Source organism: Ovis canadensis, chromosome 9 (assembly GCF_042477335.2).
Source record: "Ovis canadensis isolate MfBH-ARS-UI-01 breed Bighorn chromosome 9, ARS-UI_OviCan_v2, whole genome shotgun sequence".
Taxonomy (NCBI): Eukaryota; Metazoa; Chordata; class Mammalia; order Artiodactyla; family Bovidae; genus Ovis; species Ovis canadensis.
Window position 1 is genome coordinate 51,001,147 of NC_091253.1, and position 23,156 is coordinate 51,024,302.

At 40.6% G+C, this 23,156-nt stretch overlaps 1 protein-coding gene across 1 annotated transcript in view; it reads left to right on the forward strand.

The window, feature by feature from the left end:
- Positions 1 to 21,577, forward strand: part of NKAIN3 (sodium/potassium transporting ATPase interacting 3) — a 288,131-nt gene extending 266,554 nt beyond the window's left edge. The window contains exons 6-7 of the mRNA XM_069600342.1: positions 2,898 to 2,958; positions 21,504 to 21,577. Coding sequence (XP_069456443.1) covers positions 2,898 to 2,958; positions 21,504 to 21,577 — 135 coding nt within the window. The remainder of the gene's footprint in view (positions 1 to 2,897; positions 2,959 to 21,503) is intronic.
- The last annotated feature ends 1,579 nt before the right edge of the window (positions 21,578 to 23,156 follow it).

The following is a 23,156-nucleotide window of genomic DNA, read 5'->3' on the forward strand; positions in this document are numbered from 1 at the left end:
CCAAAATGAGAAGCCCACACACCACAACTAAGAGTGATCCCCACTCGCCACAATTAGAGAAAGCCCCAGTGCAACAACGAAGACCCAGTGAGACAAAAATCGATCAATAAATAACTTTTTTAAAAAAGTACATCTGTGATCATCTTCTTATGTAGTCCTACTAACTGCTCAATGTCTCATCCTAACCTGAAACCTCTCCCTAAATTTCAGCTTACTCAAATGATGGAATCAGGACTACCTAACTTGCATTTTAACAGCTACTGTTTTCCAGGTCTCTTGTAACAACTGGAAGGCAAACCAGAGGAGGTGGGATATACTTCATTTTAAGTTAAAATTCTCTATCAGGATGGGATTTTTTTCAGCCCTGTCAGATTAGCTCTGCATATTGATATGTGGAAACTGTGTTTCAGCATTGAGCTCACTGAGTTTGCTCTCATGGGCCCTTCTAGTCAATTCTCTGGCCTTCCTTCCAGGAAATGCCAATGAACCAACTCGTAAATGCCGAAGGATCCAGCATGCCAAATGGAATGAGCCAATGCTAAATATATAGATAGATAGATAGATAGATAGATAGATAGATAGATAGATAGATAGATAGATAGATAGATATATGTTCCCTGTCAGAGAGGCTAATAATAGGCTAATATAGACATCATTGTCATCTCAAAAGATATCAATGAAGATAAAACAATAATTTATCTTACTTCAAATCAACATAAATGTGTAAGTAGAAGTGTTAGATTTTTTTTGTAAAGATATATAGTCTGTTAGGAAAGTAGAAAAGGAATATTCACTGTAGCACTGAGCTGTCATGAAAGCCTTAACTTTATACTAGAAAAGTCCTACAACACTCAATCAAAACATTTTGCTTATCTTTCACGTACGTAAATGGAAAAATAATGACTTGTGAGATTTAATTTACCCGAGTTCACTCTGTGGGAAAAATTACTGGATTACCTAAGCTATCAAGCAACTATGGGATAACTATTCAATATGCAACTACCAAGACAAAACAAACTGTGTAGCATCTAAACAGTGGTCTGCAACCAAAGTAACAAAACTAGGTCAGAAATGTTCTTACTGTAACACGATCCATTCAGCCTTCTACCAACCTCCTCCTTGCCAAGGGAGTAGGACCCAGAGTATCAGCCATCCTGGTCACACTGCACACGAAGAGACCTGATTTGTTAGGCTGTCACCCTGTCTAGCTCTTTCGTGTTCAAAGGGTGTGATCTGCCTATTTATGCCACTAGGACTCATGTCACCTGAACTCACTGAACTGCTCTTCAAGCTAGTGGGCCATCTTCAAAGTCAGTTCCCCATACTAGGGCATATTCATCCAAAGAGCTACATCAAGGAGCCCAAAGAAGAACATGTGTATTGAAAAGAGTGAACAAGATAGCACCTGGGAACGTAAGGAGAAAATATTGCTTCTGTTTCTATTTATGTATGTATTCATTTTCTAAAAACTGAAGAAAAATGAGCCTTTAACAATAAATAATGTGTGGTTTGACTCGGGCTTCCCAGGTGACTAAATGGTAAAGGATGCAGGAGACACAGGAGATGCAAGTTCCATCCCTGGGTCGGGAAGATCCCCTGGAGGAGGAAATGGCAACCCACTCCAGTCTTCTTGCCTGGGAAATCCCATGGACAGAGGAGCCTGGCAGGTTTCAGTCCATGGGGTTGCAACGAGTCAGATATGCCTTAACAACTGAGCACACACTCACACAGCCTCACCTGGACTGCATGTCGGAAAGTCACATGTATTTCTAAAGTACTAGCCATAGCCTGTGAGAAAATGGGAGCCCTCCTCTGACTGGGCTGCAGAAGAACTCAAAGTATATTGTTCTCTTGGGTGGGTTCCAGCTCTCTTCAGAAGGCCTTACCCTGTCGACTACAGGCACACACACACATCCTAGCCCCTGAAACTAAGCAGGATCCTGTGGCGCCCCCTTGGGTACAAAAGCCTCTTCATGTCCCTGTTTCTTTGTGAGAAAATGGCTTCAGCCTCTGAAACATTCCCTGAGTTCCAAAGGGCAAATTGAAATAGTTACAAATTAGGGAAAGGAGGAGATACAGAAACAAAGGAGGAGCAATCAAGAAAGGAGAACAAGATACCTGGTGTTTGCATCTTCCCAGGTGGCCTGCAATGCAGGAGACCTGGGTTTGATCCCTAGGTCAGGAAGATCCCCTGGAGGGCATAGCAACCCACTCCAGTATTCTTGCCTGGAGTATCCCATGGACAGAGGAGCCTGGCGGGCTACAGTCCACAGAGGTCACAGAGTTGCACATGACTGAAGTGACCAAGCAGCAGTAGCATACCTGGTGTTCACAGCTGGCCATTTATAATTAACAAAGCAATTTAACATTTAATTAGAATTTACATTCTCAAAGCATTTTCCATAATTAAATAAATGATTGGTATTTAATTTACAATGAACATATTTTGATTCCCCTTGTGGTGATTAAACATTAAAATAGTTGTAGTAATAATGAAAAGTGCTACAAATTGCTCTACAAATAGTAAAAACTTAAATATGTATGTTCTGAATAACCTGTGGTGATTTTAAAATATGAGAACTGTAAATACCAAATCAAAATCTTAAGGGTAATAACTGTAATTTGTTCCAAATCAAAATCTAAGTAAAATATATCTATAATTTTTCCCATTTCTGTGTACTACTTTAGAAAGTCATTAAACCTAAGTAAAAATGAAAAGGGTTCTTTAAAATCATAGCTATTATTTTAAAATATTTAAATAGCATTTAAGGTTTTTTCCTAAATGTTACAAATTCATAGATGATACTACTGTGTATTCTTTATCTACTGATTATACGGTCTCTTTAATTATGGACATTTGTCCTAGATTTTCAAGATTTTTTTTTTCTTCCTTGCAGTTGGTTGGTTTTGTGTATGCCTGTTATGTGATCAGTATTTTCATGGAAGAAGAGGATACCTGTAAGTATTATTTTATCTGCTTCTGGGTTTGTTTTGCAAGAGATTAGCTTCCAAAACTAATCATTACAGGATCGTGAAATCTTTTATATTTGGAATTTTAAATGATTAAAATCAATAGAGTAAAGTTACAATCAAGCATTTACAAACTATCCTGCACACAAATAACATGGCACTAGGTATGGAAGCTCTCAATCCAAGTCATGCAAGAGAATGCAGAGAGACAGGGATGCCTACAGATTACTGCCGTATCATTTTAGTAACTTTTCATCAGAGACCTAAATGTCTTTCAGAGTAGAAAATTAGGATTGCTTTATCTATCACCAGTTATAAGTATGCTGGCTGCAGAATTTTGAAATCTGACTAATAACAATAACATCAATAGAGATAATACAGTATATCAAGAACTACATATGTATATAAACTCCGTAAAGGAAACAAGAACCTTAGCAACATAGGCCAACAACTGGCATTTATGGAACACCTGCTAATCTATAAGGCACTTCTTGGCACAATTTCATTATAGGCTCATGTTATACCAAAAAACTTAAATTTGCTTTTAAAAAATAAATTATTATTAGATAAATCAATCATAACCAACCATCCTGGAGATTTGGTTATATCACTGCAGTTACTGTTTGGGTTGTAAAGTTGGCTCTTTTTTAAAAAAATGAGGATAAGCATCTAGTTAACTGTTACAACTTCTTTCTATAACATAATTGCAAAAGAGTGAATTCTTATCACCAAATAGGTATAGCTCATAGTGTATGAACTGGAATCCAGTTAACAAAGAGGATTTATTTAGTTAACTGGAAGAAATACTAGACCTTGAGATTAAACTCACCAGGCAGTGAAAATATGCAAACATGCCACATCATCTCTCTCTCTCTTTTTTTTTTTTTCCACATCATCTCTTTTGTGCCTGCTTGTGGCTATCTTTTTTAATGCTAGTTGATCTGGAAAGTTTCTGACATTTCAAAAGTGCTGTTGTAATGACAACACTTCCAACTATGAGGTTAACTTCAAAAGTTATATTTTCAGGTGCTCCAGTAGTAGTTCTGCAATCTTACAAAGTTTACGTACTGAAAATCAGCAGAATGCTTCCAGTGCACAGCTAAGACAGTCTGCACAGCCAAAAACAACCAGTTGAGCAAGGACAATTTTAACTGGAATTGGGACCTTACAAAATTATTAGAATTGGGGCTGTATAAATGCTTCTCCAAAGCATGATATTAATACATTGATTGATAAATCCCAGCTGAATACCTTATAAAGTACTTCTGAGCAGGTACCAGAAGGATCTTCTTTCTTCTCCTCACTGAACTGATCAGAGGTTCTCAAATGATGCCAATTCTTCATTCATCCTACCTTCTTGGGTGAGGGCAGGCAGATTAATCAATTATCTTTTATCTAGTAGAATAAATATATAAAGGAATTTTCCTTGAAGCTTGTGATTTTAAGCTAAATTTGGAAATGCAAAATGACATGCAAAATAGAAGATTCATTTAAATTGAGTAAAAGATTTTTGACCTTCTATCAGCCTTTTTCAGCATAATAATGTCTGTATATGAATCAGCTTGCTACTGGCAGATATTATGGTTTCATTGATTTTAGAATCTTTAACTACCTTACGTTTCTGTATAGAAATCTCTGAATCAGCTATTTTAATGCCCGTGAAACAGTTGTTGAAGCAGCTGCTAGCAGCTTATTCTATTAATGGTTTAATTCTAGTGTTTGTTACTAGGATCATACATTAAGTTACCAAGAGACATCCAGATAAAGTAGTTGTGTTACCATCAATTCAAATAATACTTAGAGCCAAAAGTGTCTTGGATGCTCAAAATAAAGTAAATACCCCCAGACAAACCTGACATTATAATTGGCTGGAAGCAAGATGACAGTAAAAAGCAATCACAAACCTTTTAGTCTGATAGTTCTCAAAGTGAGGGTAATCTTGCATTTTTTTATTGAAAGAAGTAGGAATCTAAGTGCAGTTGTAATTAAATTGTCCCAGAGTCTTCAGAAGGTAGATGTGAGCAAAAAAAAAAAAAGTCTGAAACCGATTGCATTGATCCCATAGACTAGTGCAATTTATGCCAACACTTAGCTGTCAGGTAATAATGAACTGCCCTTTGGAGCCACCATTGAGCTAGCGAGAGGGCATTACCAACCTCCAATCGAGAAGATGTGTCCTTTGAATTGTGTTTCCAAAATGTAAACATCAAATAAGAAAACAATACTGGTAGCCTTTCAGCTTATCTAAGCATACTTCTAGAAAGCTTCTTCTGAAAGGTAACTGCAAATAGACACTGTAATGTCATAGTATTTTGGCAGACAATATAGCATTTATCATTTCAATTCCTATTCTAACTAATGAAAATCTCTGCATTATTCAAAATGCAAAGTTAAGCCTTGCTCATGGACTGAAAGCTGTCAGCCATCCTTAAAAATTAATAACTACCTGCCTCTCTCCTCTGCAGTGCTTAAGTGGTTCAATGGGACTAACATTTCAGCTGATGGACATTTCTGAAGGGTAATAAATGCTTGAGGAAACATTTATTTCCAGCCACCCATCTTAGTTACCTTTCAGACTCTTTCGCCATTTCCTATAAAGACTATGATTGCAGGTCAAAGACAGTGAAATAAAAAGCTCACAAAAGCAAGCGTGCTGCTAGGTAGGGTCAATACTGTTCATCATTCATTCTCATGAAAAAGCCTATTTATATCTGTTTCACTTTTTATTTCTCTTTTTAATATCTGTCAATCTCTTTGAACACTTTTGTGAGACCAGGGTATTTGGAACCTGTAATAGTAAAAACATGTCAACATCTTGTTTGTGAACCATTTACTGCTGAAAATGAACTTGTGGGATGGCTACTGTCTTGTCAGTTTTACTAAAAATACTTTTTTTAATTCAAGGAAGTGTGGAGGGGAAGCAAAGACGCTGACAAATAGTATTAACTTTATAAATATAGTCAGGTTTTTTCAGAGGATCTTTGCTAGCTCTGCTTCATCTGATATTAGGTTGCAGATTGTGAATGGAGCGTCTGTTGGGCTTGAAAAGCCCAGCCTACTACATATATGTTGAATGGCTCGAGAAATGTACATTGAAAACCCTACTTTTTTTTGAAAAGTGTTTGAAAAGAAAACAAATTCCCCAGATGTGGGTTCAGTATTTTATTTTGAAAATCTCAAAATACCTCTTCATACAACTGTTTGACCCTTGCTAATATAGTTTGGGAAACTCTTTATTGGAAAGAAGCACAAGATTTGGAAAAATAATTGCACATCTGCTGTCCTTGAGGCTTCCCATAGACTAGTGTTCATGTATTTGCCTGTCTTTCCGTGAATTCCTGTTAAGAGAACGAGGTGATAGTACCATAGCAATGATGTGAACTTAGGTCCTGCTGAGACTTCACCAGAGAAGCTAATGGGAGGGAAACTGAACAGTTTGAGTGTTAATTTCCAGTTTCCCTTTCTTCATTTTGTGATGTCTAGAAAAGCCTTAGAAAAATAATGTGACCCAGAAGTCAGGCAGTAGAGGACAGAGAGAAAGCAGATGAGGACTGGATGACCCTTAGAAGAGAAAACGTTTTTTTATTTCATGAACTTTGCAATATGTGGATGTTTGAGGGTTGTTGGGCTGCCCCCCACAGGCTTACAAGCCCTGTACTTGCCCAGCCTCAAGACTGAAGAAAGAGCCCAGAGTCAGCATCAGAGACATTGGTGATTTCATGGATGGGGGATTTTACACGTCCCAGTGTCTTTCAAGAGGGATGTCATCAACACCCAGCTCCCCAAACCAGTAAGTCAAGGAGGGACTCTCCATGGAGTCAAGATAGCAAAACCATCTTACTAAAACTAGCTCCAAAGTCAGGGCTAACCTCACAGTGAAATGGCGAAGTGAAGTGACAGTCAGAAATGGGTTTAATTTTTCTGTGTTTCCACTTGAAACTGTATGTTAGAAAATTTTTAAATGAAAGTGGTCCTCACTCTGCCAATACCTAGCTCTGTGCCCATTAACAAATAGAATCTCCCATTAGGGGTCACCCAAGCACTTTCAGCTCTAGCATCACAGCCCTCTGGATGACGCCCAGAGCCGGGAATATTTCAAGGCACCATCAAGTGCATCACCTTTTCTTCATTCATTTCCAAATGGTAAATATCAGGTAGCTATTCAAGACATCCTCATCTCTCTGCTCCAGACTAACAGCCTAGGCAGTGTGAAAACCAGCTTCACCCCTTACGGCAAGCCCTCTACACAGATGCCTGTCAACTCAAAAGAGACATGATCTCATCTCCCTACAGCCAGGGTCAGACAGGTTGGAACTCCCAGGTTCTTATGGTTACCAAGAGTCCAAGCTGTGGAGCATGCCCTTCCCTGAGAAGGAAGACTGAAGGATCTGCCATCCAGATGGTACAGAATGGAAGATGAGAGATTTGGGAGCCAGAGGTGATTATGAGGGAACTGAAAAAAAGAAAGTTCACATCCTCGTGGCATCCTAAATGCAGTAAGAAAAAGAAGGCGGGGGGGATGTAAGGATTTTATGTGGATCCTGGGCAATAGTTTTTATTATTTATTCAATAATAATGCGTTATTAGTGGGAGAATTTAGAAACCCAAGGGAGAGAGGAGCTAGCAGTATTCTGACATGGTCACTTGTATTTCCATTTTAATTCTAAAGTCAGTAGCCCCATCCCAACTCATCTCCACCTTTCTCAGTCGTCCAACTGAGCTGTTCAGCCAGCCCTACCACTGGTACGCCGAGCCCTCGTTTCTCTCCAGCCATCCCTGAGCTGCCCGGTGATCGGTCCCTGAGCAGCAGAGAAGCATGTACCTTACCCACTGGCCCTGATGCTGCCCCATGAGGGCACGTGTGTGAGGGCCCCCTCTGTTTCTTCCTCTCATGCATTCCAAATCAACGGCGTCTCCTGGTCCGTGAAAACTGCAGCCTTAAAGCTCCTTACACTGCAACTTTGGAGTCCTTACTCTCATTTTAGGAATGAGGACATGAAGCCCAGACAGGTGATGTAATTGTGGCATCTTTGTCCTCCTCTGCTCTGCAGTGACAGCCTGAGACTCTAAGATATAGAGAAGGCAAGCCAGCAGACGTGGCTTCCCACAGGCTCCTCGGGTCTCTCTTCCATCAGAGCTGTCCATATTAATCCAAGATTTTCTTCTTGCTGACACAGAAGAGGGGGGCTTCACTCTGTCCTGGGGCTCTTGTGGCTCCTCTGTCCGTCCTTCCCATGTATTCAGGCAGCTGGTGTCATTAATGATTCTCTCTCTGCCTCCCTGGCCTTATCTCTTTTTCCCATCCCCATCCTAGTTTCTTCCTCTCCTTGGATCTTTTTCTTCAGCTTATGAATAAAGCTGTGCGTGCATGCTCAGTTGCTTCAGTCCTGTCTGATTCTTTGCCACTCTATGGACTGTAGCTTGCCATGCTCCTCTGTCCATAGGATTTCCCAGGCATGAATACTAGAGCGGGTTGTCATGCCCTCCTCCAGGGGATCTTCCCGGCCCAGGTATCGAACCCGTGTCTGCTCTTACTGTCTTCTTTCTCGCCTCTCTTTTGTTTGCTCTTGCTCTCTCTCTCTCTGATTATAAGAAGAACACAAAGTCTAGATTAGAGTAAATGGCATACCCTCAGAACATCTTTCTTTGCTGAATACAGTTCAGACAACTGCCAAGCTTGGACATATGTGCTTGTGTCGGGGGCTTGCCAGCTATTTGCCATTTGTGTCTTCTTCCTCTGGCATACCGCTGGGTTGCATCTCCCAAGTTCCCTGCAGTTGGGTATCCCATGACACTGAATTCCAGATCATGGAATGTGAGCAGAAGAGACACCCTCACTTCCAGGCATGGCCCCCAAATCCTCCCCTATGTGATTCTCCATGTTCTTCCCCTTTCTGCCTCTTGGTTACAGACCAGCTTTGGAAGTCACATGTTCAAAATGGTGGAGCCACCACGGTGAATAAATATCGAAATAAATGTTGGAATTTATTTCTCCATTAAGTAAACATCTCAGATGATTTGAGTTTGCTGCATGTTAAGGGCTTTTCTGGTGGCTCAGAAGGTAAAGAATCTGCCTGCAATGCAAGAGACCTGGGTTTGATCCCCGGGGAGGGAAGATCCCCCAGAGGAGGGAATAGCAACCCACTACAGTATTCTTGCCTGGAGAATTCCATGGACAGGGAAGCCTGGAGGGCTTTGATCGATGGTGTCACAAAGTGTCAGACACGACAGTGACTTTCACTTTCTTTCACTCTAAGGAATTTTCAACTAGGAAGCAGGAGCTCAATTCCAAGGCAATTCTCACTTTCCACTAATGGATGTTCAGGGCTTTTTAAAATAGTTGGTGGAACAAGAGGCGATCTCATGCCATATCCTTCCAATGTGACTAATTCAGCAGTCCACAGCATTGGGACTCAGATTATGTTAGATTTGAGTAGACACAAGACTTTACTCCTATCAAGAATCTCTTTCTGGTTGGCTTTATACTCACTAACCCTTTAAAACATTTTAATGTTTTCCCGTGTGACTCAGATGTTGTGTTGACATTCCGCTTAATTTCTTTCAACCGTATCTCCTGATGGTATTCTGTGTTATTTCTATATTTTAGGTAGGTTGCCAATTCTTGCAGTGCTCAACTAGATTTGGCATTTTCCAAAATCTCTTCTTGTTCTGTAGAAATTGATCTTTCCGTATCTGAAAGTATAGTCCAGATCCAGAATATTATTGTCTAATTTTAGGACTTAAACAAGTTTAAGTAGTTAATCCTTTATTCATTTGATTCATTAGTTCAAGAAACAGTTACTGAAAAACCGCTATGTATTAGACCCGCAAGGATACAGACATGAATAAGCCTTGGTCCCTTTCTTAGGAGATCTCACGTCTAATAAGTGAGCCAGGTATGTAAATAATGATGGACGAGTGAAGCACAGATCATGGTCTGCATAAAGTGAATCAGATGCACTGAAAAAAACCAGCAGAAACTAATTGTCTGTCAGAGCATCAAGCCTGGCTGCTCAGAGCATGAGAACGTGGTCTTACATGAAGAAAATTACAAGGAAGAGGACATTAAAACGTTGGCAAAAAGATATGTCAAACTAGTGTAGGAAAACCATGGGGTACTCAGGAAGTGATGAGTATGGGGTGTGTTCAGTTCACTAAGTGAACAACAGGGTCAGTCTTTGAGGGACCTTGGATTCTGGCTTATACCTGTTAAGTCTAAGTCACTTTGGTGGTGTCTGACTCTGTGACCCCATAGACTGTTGCCTACCAGGTTCCTCTGTCCATGGGATTCTCCAGGCAAATGAGTCCCAACCTATTTCATATCTTGGCACTTATAGAGAAAAGTCAAAATTTATGAGGCACACTGTGACAAATAAGTTACTTTTTCCCAGCAATAAATGAGCACCCCAGACCACTAGCTACCTCCAGTCTTGCTCAGCAAGCATGTGGACATGAGCATGCCCCAGCCCGTCCCCGCCACCCACACACCAGGGAATTAGGGAATCAATATCCTGTCAGCTGTACCTACTCAGGTCTCAACAGCTGGGATGCTCTGATAGATGATGTGGAATCAATGAAAAGATTTAATCTTGGGAAGAATATGATTAGATTCAATTTTCTTTGAACAGTCATTCATAGAAAGAGAAAGGAATTTATAAAATGATCTCAGAAGAAATGGCATTTTGGGGATGGAGTCTGTCTTAGAAATTGGAAAACCAAAAGTAATAATAGAGGCTATTTTTAAAAGGAAAAAGAATATTCAAAGGGGAAATGTTCAAAAGTGTAGAAGCAGACAGGAAAAACTGAATTATAGAGACTTCAAAGTCAACAAGTATTTGTCACTTGATTTATAGAGCAAAGTAAAACATCAGCTAGATTTAAATGAGTGATAAAAATATATTGGGGAAAAATTTAATAACTAAGAAAAATGCATTGTATAAGGGGGAAAAATGTACCTGTTTAGACAAATTCTTAGAGCTTTTTTTAGCCCTTACCTTTTTAGTTTAATATTTTTTCTCTGAGTCATTCCATTCTGCTTTATTGACCCCAAACAGATCTTAGAAATTCACTGTGCCATTGTTTAAGTATTATATACTCATGGAAAATTTTAAAGTGGAAAGAAACTGTGTGCTCTGATTATGGAAACATCTGCCTTCAGAAATGTGGACCCATGAGAAAAACAAAAGAGGAAATTCATCCAAATTAAAAAATGAAAAGGGAGCTCCAAAAATAGAAAAGGGAGGTGTTTTCAGAATTTTTAAAAATCTTGTTTTCTCTAGAATAAAATATTCCTCTAAATGAGCCCAATAGTAATGACGCTAAGGCCTTCAGCCACCCCTGATTTTGAGCATACAGTAATTGAAAACTTATAAAAACTTTGAAAGAGACTTCAGGAAAGCCAAATTGCAGTTGTTAATAGTAAGCAGCCATTCCACCCAATTACTGATGAAGATGAACCAAAGGGTTAGTAGTATATCTACAAAAGGAAAAGAGTACAACTTATGTGGCTTTAAAAACCCTGAGTAACTTTAAAGGGAATGTGTGTGTGTGCATGCATGCACGCTCAGCTCTGTGTGACTCTTTGCGACCCCATGGACTGTAGCCCACCAGGCTCCTCTGTCCATGGAATTCTCTAAGCAAGAATACTTGGAGAGGATCGCCATTTCCTACTCCAGGGGCTCTTCCCGACCCGGGAGTTGAAGCCACATCTCCTGCGTCTCCTGCATTGGCAAGGGGATTCTTTACCACTGTGCCACCTGGGAAGCACTTTAAAGGGAATAGAAAACAATTTTTTTTTTTTAAAAAAAAAAGAAGGGATATATGTAAGCATATAGCTGATTCACTTTCCTGCACAGCAGAAACAAACAACATTGTGAGGCAATGCTATGCCAACAAAAACTAATTTTATAAAAGCAAATATACAATTAAAGATGAAAATTAAAAAGGAAAAAGAAAAGATCCTAGGTCCTTTCTTCCTGAATATGAGAAAATGAAAACTTAAAAGTGTATGTGTGCACTGAGGAAGATGGCTGTGGGAGCCGGGATGTCCTAGGCATTTTTATAAAGATGATACAACTCTAGCAGTCAAGAGTGAGAGAAGAAATTACAGCAACAGATGCTTTATTATCAAAGCACCTTGTAGGGACACTATAAGCAGGTTCCCCTCGCACAAGAATCAAGACAAAATGCTAGAGACTGTCCATGGTATCCTTACTGAAAAACTGTATAGATTTATAGAAGACGAAATAGAAGTTTTGTAGTTTCTATTCAAATAGTGTCATAGAATAAGTGTACCCATGCACCTAAAGGAATAACACTGAAAGCATTGGGGAAATGTCACTCTGTACACTTTGCACAAAGGGGATGTATTACGTACAAAGAATCCCATAGAGTGACTTGAAATACTAAGAAAAAAGAGAGTGATTTCCCCTCAGTGTCTGTGCTACTGTGAGGAAAAAGGACTAGAGAATAAAAGCAATGCCAGTTAAAAGCATTAAAAAAAAAAAAAAAAAAGCTCAAGAGTGCATGCTACGTCACTTCAGTCATGTCCAACTCTACAACCCTATGGATTGTAGCCCACCAGCCTCCTCTGTCCAATGGAGTCTCCAGGCAAGAATACTGGGGTGGGTTGTCATGCCCTCCTCCAGGGGCTCTTCCCAACCCAGGGAGCAAACCCACCCCTCTTAGTCTCCTACATTGGCAGGTGTGGCAGGTGAGTTCTTTACCACTGCTGCTGCTGCTGCTAGGTCACTTCACTTGTGTCCAACTCTGCAGCCCCATAGATGGCAGCTCAGCAGGCTCCCCCGTCCCTGGGAGTCTCCAGGCAAGAACACTGGATTGGGTTGCCATTTCCTTTTCCAATGCATGAAAGTGAAAAGTGAAAGTGAAGTCGCTCAGTTGTGTCCGACTCTTCGAGACCCCATGGACTGCAGCCTACAAGGCTCCTCCATCCATGGTATTTCCCAGGTAAGAGTACTGGAGTGGGGTGCCGTTGCCTTCTCCATCTTTACCACTAGCACCAACCAAATCAAGTGTCTCGTTAGCAAGAATTCAATGTAAAGCTTATCATTACAATAACAGAATTTTAGGATGTAATTCAAATACTACACAGTTGTGAAAACAACGCCCCCACCAAAAAAAAAAAAACTGTTTACTTTTAATAGTTGCAAAATTTTGTATGGCTATAAAATGAGCATCTAATTAATAATCTGCCATTATTAAAGTCTAGCTCAATCAAATGGCTTCCCTGATGACTCAGTGATAAAGAATCCTCCTGCCAAGGCCTGCCTAATGCAGGAGATGTGAGTTCTATCTCTGAATTGGAAAAATCCCCTGGAGAAGGAAATGGCAACCCACTCCAATATTCTCGCCTGGGAAATCCCATGGACAAAGGAGCCTGGCAGGCTACAGTCCACGGGGTCACAAAGAGTCAGACACAACTCAGCAACTAAACAACAACAAACAACAATCAAATGTAACAGAGTATGATATGACAAATATTGTGGGTATAATTTTTTAAAATAAAAAATGTGCCTTCCTTATTTTGGCAAAATCAGATTTAGCATTTGAAGCTTATCTTTAAAATAATGGTGGGCTTCCTTGGTGGCTCAGATGGTAAAGAATCTGCGTGCAATACTGGAAACCCAGGTTCGACCCCTGGGTTGGGAAGATCCCCTGGAGAAGGAAATGGTAACCCACTCCAGTATTCTTGCCTGGAGAATCCCATGGACAGAGGAGTCTGGCTGCAGTCCATGGGATCGCCAAGATTCAGACACGACTGAGCTAGTGACACTTTAGAATAATGGCAGTTATCCTCTACCAACATGAGCAAACATAAATGCATTGCAGATATTGATGAACAAGTCTTAAACATAAAATGAAATATTTATTGGAAGGGTACCTCTTAATAAAATGGACAGGGTGGTTTTGTTTCAATTAGTTCATGTATCCATAGATGAATATTGGTTATTGCTAGAATATAATAGGTACCTGAGGTACTTTTTACCTCATTTCAATATAAGAATGGGAGGAAATCTGTTACAATAATGTCACTCAACTGTTTTAATTCCTACTCCCCCTAAATAGTTTTGAGAGCTTACCTTGTACCAGGCACTGTTCTAAGTTCTGGGGAGATAGCAGTGAACAAAACCAGACAAGGTTAGATAAAAATTTTTATCTCATAGAACTTAAATTATAGTGAAGGAGTCAGATATCAAATTTTTTTTAACAAAATATATAGTGGTTGTGTGCATGCTCAGTCATGTCCAACTCTGCCATCCCATGGACTGTGTAGCCTGCTAGGCTCCTCTGTCCATGGGATTTCCAGGGAGAATACTGGAGTAGGTTGCCATTTCCTTCTCCAGATGATCTTCCCAACCCAGGGATCGAAACTGCATCTCTTGGGTCTGCTTGCATTGGCAGGCAGATTCTTTACCACTAAGCCACCTGGAAAGCCCAAAATATACAGTACAGTATGGTAAACAGTGATAAACACAAAAGAGGAAACATAACGGAGGAAAGGAGATAGGATAAGTGGGAATTATAAAGTGGCTGCAGTACATGTCAAAAGTATATATGCTCCATTATCAAAAATCATTTTTTAGGGAAGGATAAATTAGCAGTTTGGGATCAAAATATACACACTAATATGTATGAAATAGATGACCAACAAGGATGTACTGTATATCACAGAGCACTATACTCAATGTCTTATAATAACCTATATTGGAAAAGATTATAAAAAGACATATCAGTTCAGTTCCGTTCACTCAGTCGTGTCTATATATAAATATATGTGTATAACTGAAACACTTTGCTGCACACCTGAAACTAACAGGACATTGTAAATTAACTGTAATTCAATAAAAATTGTTAGATTATTTTAAAGTACTACAAGTGATAAATCAACTATGTCCTCCTTCCATTATTTTGGAAGCTACCTACCTTGTCATTAGTAGCTGTTACTTTATCATCCCTCATAAGAAATTAAAACTTTGCTTTGGTTTAGTGCCCTGGAGCCTTTTACCCTGGGAAGTGCAATAAGATGCGTGCCTCTCCAGTTGGTTGAGATAAATGCCTTCAGTCAAGCAGAAAGTAGATAGCTGTGGAAGAGAATGAGTGAACCCAGAACCAGAGTGGCCACAGGTACCTTCTCAGGACACACACATTTTGGAATAACACTTTTGGAATTGGCTACCTTAAATCGGCTTCCTGGGTGGCTAAGATGGTAAAGAATCTGCCTGCAATGCAGGAGACACAGGTTCAATCCCTGGGTTGGGAAGGTCCCCTGGAGAAGGGCATGGCAACCCACTCCAATATTCTTGCTTGGAGAATTCTATGGGCAGAGGAGCCTGTCTACAGGCTACAGGCCATGGGTTCGCAAAGAGCTGGACATGACTGAGCAACTAACACTTCCACCTCCACCTTAAATTACACACCATTTGGGAAGTCCTCACATCCCCTGGGGCATGCACTCCCCAGCTGAAGACAGTTGGCCTCTTATTGCCTCCCCACCCCGACCCCGCAAGAGGAGGAGGGACTGGAACCCCCAGACAGACGTGTGGTTTCTTCCAGACCCTCCAGACTCTCCCAGTGACACCTCTCGGTGTTTCCCAGGCCACAGAGCCATCCGAGTCATTGCGCAGTATCAGCATTCCACATCAGCGCCTTTGCCTGAGGGGGACCAGATGAAGTGAGATGGATCCACTTTGCATGGCTGATAGCAGGCAAAAAGAGGTAAATGTGCTGGAAGATAGACCTGGCCAAAGCCACCTCTAGGGTGGCAGACTCTGCCCCTCCAGTGAGGCTGACTTCTCCCTGAGCATCTCAGGGGTCCCATGTGAGAAGCTTCCCTTCTTCAGTTCCCAGTGCTTTCTGAAAGGTGGAGGGGATGGTAAATTTCCTACATTATAAAGAGAACAATCATGAACATTAACAAAGCTTGCCCATGGGCTGTCATCTACCAGTTTGAACAGCTCTTAACATTCCTAAAGTTATTTCCAGCAGGCAGTTGCACAGCCCCAACCACCTCCTCTGGGGGTCAGCGGTGTTTCAGGGCACAGTCAAGTTCACCAGGTCCAGCAGACCCGTGGGGGCACCATGCCTAGACCCACTCCATGTGATGTGAGCTGCCCCACCACGGTCTGCGATTTGGCTCAGCGGGTCGTGCCCTCTGAAAGCTCAGATTCTTCAGACAGGGAGAGGCAGCAGATCAGCGATGCTGTGGGCCAGCTCGTTCCCTAGTAACACAGGCAGAGTTCAGTTGCCAGCTCCCTCAGAAACCACCGCTCTCTCCTAAAAGCCTTCATTACCTATGGGGGTCTGCAAAATCCTCCCTGTGGTCTGTTAAGGGCCTCACTGCATGAACTCAGTGGATGTCGAGCGTCTGCCCTGGCTTTTCTCTTATGAATTCCTATCACAGAATGAGTAAATCACAATGTAACGGCCCCCATATTTGAGTTCTTTAGAAGCCTGAGCCGTGCTCCCTTAAGCAGTATTGCTGGCGACCTATAAAATAAATGCTTATTAGAGTAGTCTCATAACGACATAGCGGGAACAATGATAGAGCAAGAAGCAGGCTCAGAGTAAATATGTTAATTGATCCTCATCCTCCCAAGTCTTTTCATTTCTCTGAGCTAAACGCAATGATAGAGTGTCTCCATGTTTCCCAATCAGAGACAAGGCAGTGTGCGACAGAGCTGGATCAGAAAAAAATGCCTGCATTCTGGTTCATTCTCTGCTGTGTGTGTGCGTGCGCACTTAGTCGTGTCCAACTGTTTGTGACCCCATGAACTGTAACCCACCAGACTCCTCTGTCCATGGGGATTCTCCAGGCAAGAATACTGGCATGAATTGTCATGCCCTCCTCCAGGGGATCTTCCCAACCCAGGGATCGAACTCACATATCTTGTATCTCCTGCATCGTCAGGCGAGTTCTTTACCAGCTGAGCCACCAGGGTGAATCTAGTTAAACCTGGGACATAAATGATAGCTTGAGTGCGCACTGAAAATAGCCTGTCTTGCTTTAGGTGTCAGTTGGGATTGCAGTGTCTGGATGAAGCCCTGAGTAGGTAATACTGACTTATCTATTGGAAACCTCACTGATGACCAAAAGTTCCCTGTAGTCAAACAGAAGACTTACTTGTGAATCTCTTAAAAGTGGAAAAGTGAGAAAAAAAGAAAAGTGAAAGTATTAGTCGTGCCTTACTCTTGCGACCCCATGGACTGTAACCCACCAGGTTCCTCTCTGTCCTTGGAATTTTCCAGGCAAGAATACTGGAGTGGGTAGCCATTCGCTTCTCCAGGGGATCTTCCTGACCCAGGGATGGAACCCTGTTATCCAGCTTTACAGATGGATTCTTTACCATCTGAGCCACCAGGGAAGCCCAACAAGTGGAAAACAAGTCTGTTTGTACAGTAAGATGATGCTATAAATCCAAAGTGGTTTTGGAGTTCCTCCAGGTCAGTGAGAGCCCCTTTCTGGGATCTACCATGGGGAAAGTGAATAACCACAAAGATGTTCCATTGCAAATAACATAATTTGTTCTGAGAAGTCACTTGGCTCTGTGCTTGGAAGTTGGCACAGGAAATACATTTGAAAGGACTACAAACAATGGGGTTTCCAGGCTGTGGGCTCTCCCCAAGGGATCTTTTATAGTAACACCTCAGTTTCTGAGAATGGGTGAAGAGGGCAATGTTCTCTATAACCGGCTTTTCTGCACCATTGATGCCAGCTCTTAATTGTGCTGATTTTTCTGTTCTGCATTTTAAGACTTTAATAACCAGAGAATTCAAGTCAATTATCCTGCAGGTCACTCAGCAAGTTGTGCACACCCCTCTACCTTCTGTCTTCCTCATCTCTTCCCAGGCCACTCTTCTGCCAAAGACCCTTAGATGGTGTTCTTGCTGTGATTGCTTCAGATTTCATGATGTTTCGTTTCTAATTCTCCTTTTCTAATATTTCTGAAAACCTATCTATGCCTCTTCTGCTACTTCTCAGGTTTCATTGCAATTCATCTCCTTATTTCTACTGGAGCAACTCCTTAATTCAGCAGCTTCTGTTCTCCCATCTTTCTCATTACAGTGACTTTTAGAATGCACAGTCACTTCACTTTCTTAACAGTGTGATACAACTACCACTCTGAAAGCTTAAAAAGCTGAAGGTATTTCCTACTGAGTTGTTTTCAAGTATTTCGTTGGGTCAAAGAACAACTTCATTTTTTAAAGCATCATTTTTAAAAACTTTAAAATCTATAAACACTTCAGTTTACCTCTTTACTTAAACTGTATTCCTACTCTGACAAATGGGAAGTGTCAGTGTGTGCTTAAAAAACTATTTTTCTAATATGGAAATATCAGGTTTCTGTTGACAAAAACAACATTGTTCTGTTCTTCTCATAAAAGATTCTTGATGTTTTCAGTTTCTTAATTACCTACTTTTTCCACCTTTTGGATATGATGAATAATGCTGTTTTCAAAAATGATTCAAAATCATCTTTTGAGTCTTTTAGTAAATGGCAATAAGTGAAAGTTTACAAAAAAGGAAAACATGGAAATTTATGCTCACAAAACAAGCAAACTGGACAAACTAAATATTGAGAATTTAAAAATTTGTGTACAAATTTTTATGTGGACGTATGTTTCCATTTCTCTTGGGTGTATACCTAGGAGTAAGAATCCACCTGCTAATGCAGGAGATGCAGGAGACATGGGTTTGATCCCTGGGTCAGGAAGATCCCCTGGAGGAGGGCATGGCAACCCACTCTAGCATTCTTGCCTGGAGAATCCCCATGGACAGAGGAGCCTGGTAGGCTACAGTCCATGGGGTCCCAAGGAGTCAGACATGAGTGAGCATGCAAGCACGCATGGTAACTCTGTACTTCCTCTTTTAAGAACCATCTGTCTTGCAACATTTTACATTACCACCAGCGGTGCATGAGGGTTCCAATTTCTCCATATCTTTACCAACATTTATTATCTGATTTTTATAGCCATTTTGGTGAGTATAAAGTAGTATCTTATTGTGGTTTTGGTTTGCATTTCCCTGCAAATATTTTTGTAATGCAATTGATGTTGAAAACAAGCGAACAAAACAAAGTCTTTGGGATGACAGAATACGTTTTCTCTCTTGGCTTCTCTTCATTAATCAGTTAGGGTCATTTCTGTCTTTAAAGAACTCTTTGTAAATTAATCCAAGTGACTGAGAGCATTTTATAAATGAGTCTTCCGCATTTTAGCTGCACTGCATTCAAGATCAGTTGAAGAACTTAAGTCAAATTATTCAACAAATGAAGCACCCCCAAAATCATGTTTTGAATCTTTAGTAGATGGCAATAAGTGAAAGCTTACAAAAAAAAGAAAACATAGAAATGTATGCTCACAAAACAAGCAAACTGGACAAATTAAATATTGAGAGTTCAAATGTTATATGAAATTTAATTTTCAGTTTCATAGTTTCCTTTTGAAATCTCTTGACTTGAGAAAAGACTCTTTTGACAGAACTGCATTTTTGAATAATTTTATTCATAAATGTATGTTTTTTAAAATTTTGATTCTTTTAACACACCCACCCTTCAACTTCCAAAGGTGCCTCTGTAAGTCATAGTATCTTTAACTATGAAAATATTTTCCATATCGGTTCAGTAAATTACAGTACTACCCAACTTTTTTTTAGGACCATTCAATTTTTAATCAATAATGTTAATTGATCAGGTGATTTTTCCTTCTAAATTTTCACCCATTGGTCAACAAGGTCAGGGGTTGGATTTGATTAAATATCTAATCTAATAAAAACTTAATCTAATATGACTAAATGACCCCTTTAGACACTGGTAGTTCTCTCTGACAAGACTCCTTTTTTAATAGAAGAATTTTTAAAGTATTTTATTTATTTTATTTTTTTTGGCTGCACTGGGTCTTCTTGCTGCCCAACAGCTTCTCATCCCAGGGCTTCTCTTGTTGCGTCTTACAGGCTTAGTTGCCCCAAGGCATTGTGGGAGGCTTCCCTGGTGGCTCAGAGGTTAAAGCGTCTGCCCGCAATCCAGGAGACCCTGGTTCGATTCCTGGGTTGGGAAGATCTCCTGGAGAAGGAAATGGCAACCCACTCCAGTATTCTTGCCTGGAGAATCCCTTGGAGGAAGGAGCCTGGTAGGCTACAGTCCACGGGGTCGCAAAGAGTCAGTATTCTTGCCTGGAGAATCCCTTGGAGGAAGGAGCCTGGTAGGCTACAGTCCACGGGGTCGCAAAGAGTCGGACACGACTGAGCGACTTCACTTTCACTTTCCCTTTCCTTTTCCCTAAGGAAAGATCAAACCTGTGTCTCCTGCACTGGCAGGTGGATTCTTAACCACTGGACAACCAGGGAAGCCCTGGGAAAATCGTTTTAGTGTCTCAGACTGACTCTTCTCTCACTACTTCTCTCCTTAAGATTGTGTCCAGACTTATGTGCCTTGGTAGGAAAAGGATGGGCTTTTCTTGGCCCCTCTGAATTTCTAGGCTAATTCATCTTTCTCAAAATCACAGTTTACTAGCATACCTGTCTTGAGTGGAGAATATGATAAAATATTCACATCTTGTGTACCTAAACACACACACATACCAAGCTCAGGGTGTTCATATACACCCAGATACTTGTTAGAGTACTATAATATAACCAGAGCTTGCTATGACCTAATTAATAGCTTTAATGGACTACAGCAGGAAAAAAAAAAACAGGAGAAATAAGCTAAGATTAACCATGGACATTAGGTTTGCAAAAGAAAGACTGAGGTTTTTATCAAAGTGGAAACAGATTAGAAAGAATATTAACAAAATTAGTGAGTCTATGCAGTATGAGGCAAGTACCACACTACCAGAGAGAAGTTGAAACTTTCTCTGCAAAATGCAGGTGCTTATTTGTCAGGAATGGCTTGAAGACAGAGGGCAAGGACATATATTTTGTGACTTCTCAAAGGTCTTTCTAATAATGCAATAAATATTCTTAAGGAAAAAAAAATGGTTTCTGGCAACAAGAAGAAAAGGCGTATCTTTTGATATATGAGGGGGAAGGGCATATTTGTATGCCTAAGGACAAGCACATTATTTAAAATCTAATACTATTTAGTATACTTCATTTTTTACTAAAGCCAGTAACAAGTGTGATTTTTCAGTCCCTAAGATCCCAAGTTCTGTGTGTGTTTCTTCAAATTTCCCCATTTTTTTCAGGTGCTCTGTGACAACCTAGAGGGGTGGAATGGGGTGGGAGGTGGGAGGGAGGTTCAAGAGGGAGGGGACCTGTGTGTACCTATGGCTGATCCATGTTGATGTATGGCAGAAGCCAACACAACATTGTAAAACAATTATCCCCCATTAAAAATTTTTTTTAAATTTCCCCATTTTTTGACCACTGATAATATTTTGAACAGTCTTTATATTAAATACACATTCTTCCATTGCGTGATAAATATCTTTGTTAGCTTTTCATGTGTTCTTTGTAAATCATCTACTGTTATGTGAATTTGCACACTTACTCATGTTGGGCTATGTTGTATTTGCAGTTGATTTCATAGGTGGACTTGATGCACACTCCTACTGCCAGGATCATGTTACGTTAAAGCCTGTTCATCTGTAAGTAAAGGTGTGATGAGATGGAAAATATTAATCCTTCTAACTTGGCCAAAACTAACCAAACCTGAGATAATTTGGACCTACCACTACTAATCATTGGTTTAATTTTCCACTCATATTTGAAACACACCTTTCACATGTAACCCAACATTATCATTATTATTGTTCATTCCAAAAAGGATTTCAAGTAGTACAATGATTTAAGTTTCTTAAATGATAGTTTTGCTTTATTTTTCTTGTTGTTAGATTGCCAAATTGGGGGAAGAAAGGACGATTTAGTGTATAAAACAGAGGCTTAATATGTGTCTTGGGGGAGTGCAGGAGAGGGAAAAGGGAAGAAAGACTAGGTTAGGATCCAGGCTCTAACTGTGTGGTCCCAGGGGCCTTCTTTTATGTCTCTGAGAATAGACTTGGTACTGTCACCTGGGTGGAGGAGGGAGGGTGGATTAAATGGAATACGGTATAAAGAACATCTCTAAAGCTGCTTATGTCTGTGCCTAGTACTCAAAAGAAAAAAAAAGTATTAGTCCCTCAGTCATGTCCAACTGTTTGCAACCCCATGAACTGTAGCTTGCCAGGCTCCTCTGTCCTTGGACTTTCCCAGGCAAGAAAACTGGAGTGGGTAGTATTTATTCCAGCAGAGTTAGCTAAAGGAAACACAGGCCCATGTGCTACTGGAATGGGTAGCCATGTCTTCCTCCAGGGGACCTTCCTGACCGAGGGATAGAACCCAGGTCTCCTGCACTGCAGGCAGATGCTTTACCATCTGAGCCACCAGAGAAGTCCACCTGGTACTCAAATGTTTGTCTAATCAGAAGAAAGTCAACAACTACAGTGAAAACACCTCAAACTGGACAGATTTCAGTTGAGTATAAGGAAGGAGTCACAGTCACTTGATTGATAAAATACTAAACAACAAGAAAATAGATACCATGACTGCATTCCTAGAAAACTCTAAGCAGCAAATAGACAGCTGTATAAAGCAGTAGCTACTTTGTACAATTTGCATTATTATCTTACTTCATCCTCATGAAAATAATGTACTAATAGTCCACTTTATAAATAAGAAACCTGAGATTCATAGATGATAAACAGTCTTCCCAAAGTCTCCCAAGTAGTAAGGGGTGGAGCTGGGGTCTTTCTTGGGTGCGACACTCTCACCAGTACATTGTAGACTTGCTCAGATGACCTTCCTGTTCTTTCAGGCCAATGCTCTGTAATTTTGTGATGACAGGGGAAAGTGGTAACACAATCACTAGTATAAGAAATATGTATGAAAGCATTCACCAGCTGCCTCTGCCCAAATCTGCAATTCCTCCCCCAGCTTCTTTGGGGACGGAAGCCTCTAGAAGGATGTTTTGGCTCCTCCACCTCCCCATGTGGAATTAATTTTATTCCAGCAGAGTGAGCTAAAGGAAACACAGGCTCACAGGCTACACAATTCAGCACAGTGCCTATCACGTGATAGGTGTTTAAATATATGTTGGTTTCTTAAAGCAAATCCAATTTGGAAAAGCATTCACCCCACGTCACATTCCAGAACCAAGCAACCACCACCTCATTACTGATGCTACTGAGTGCTC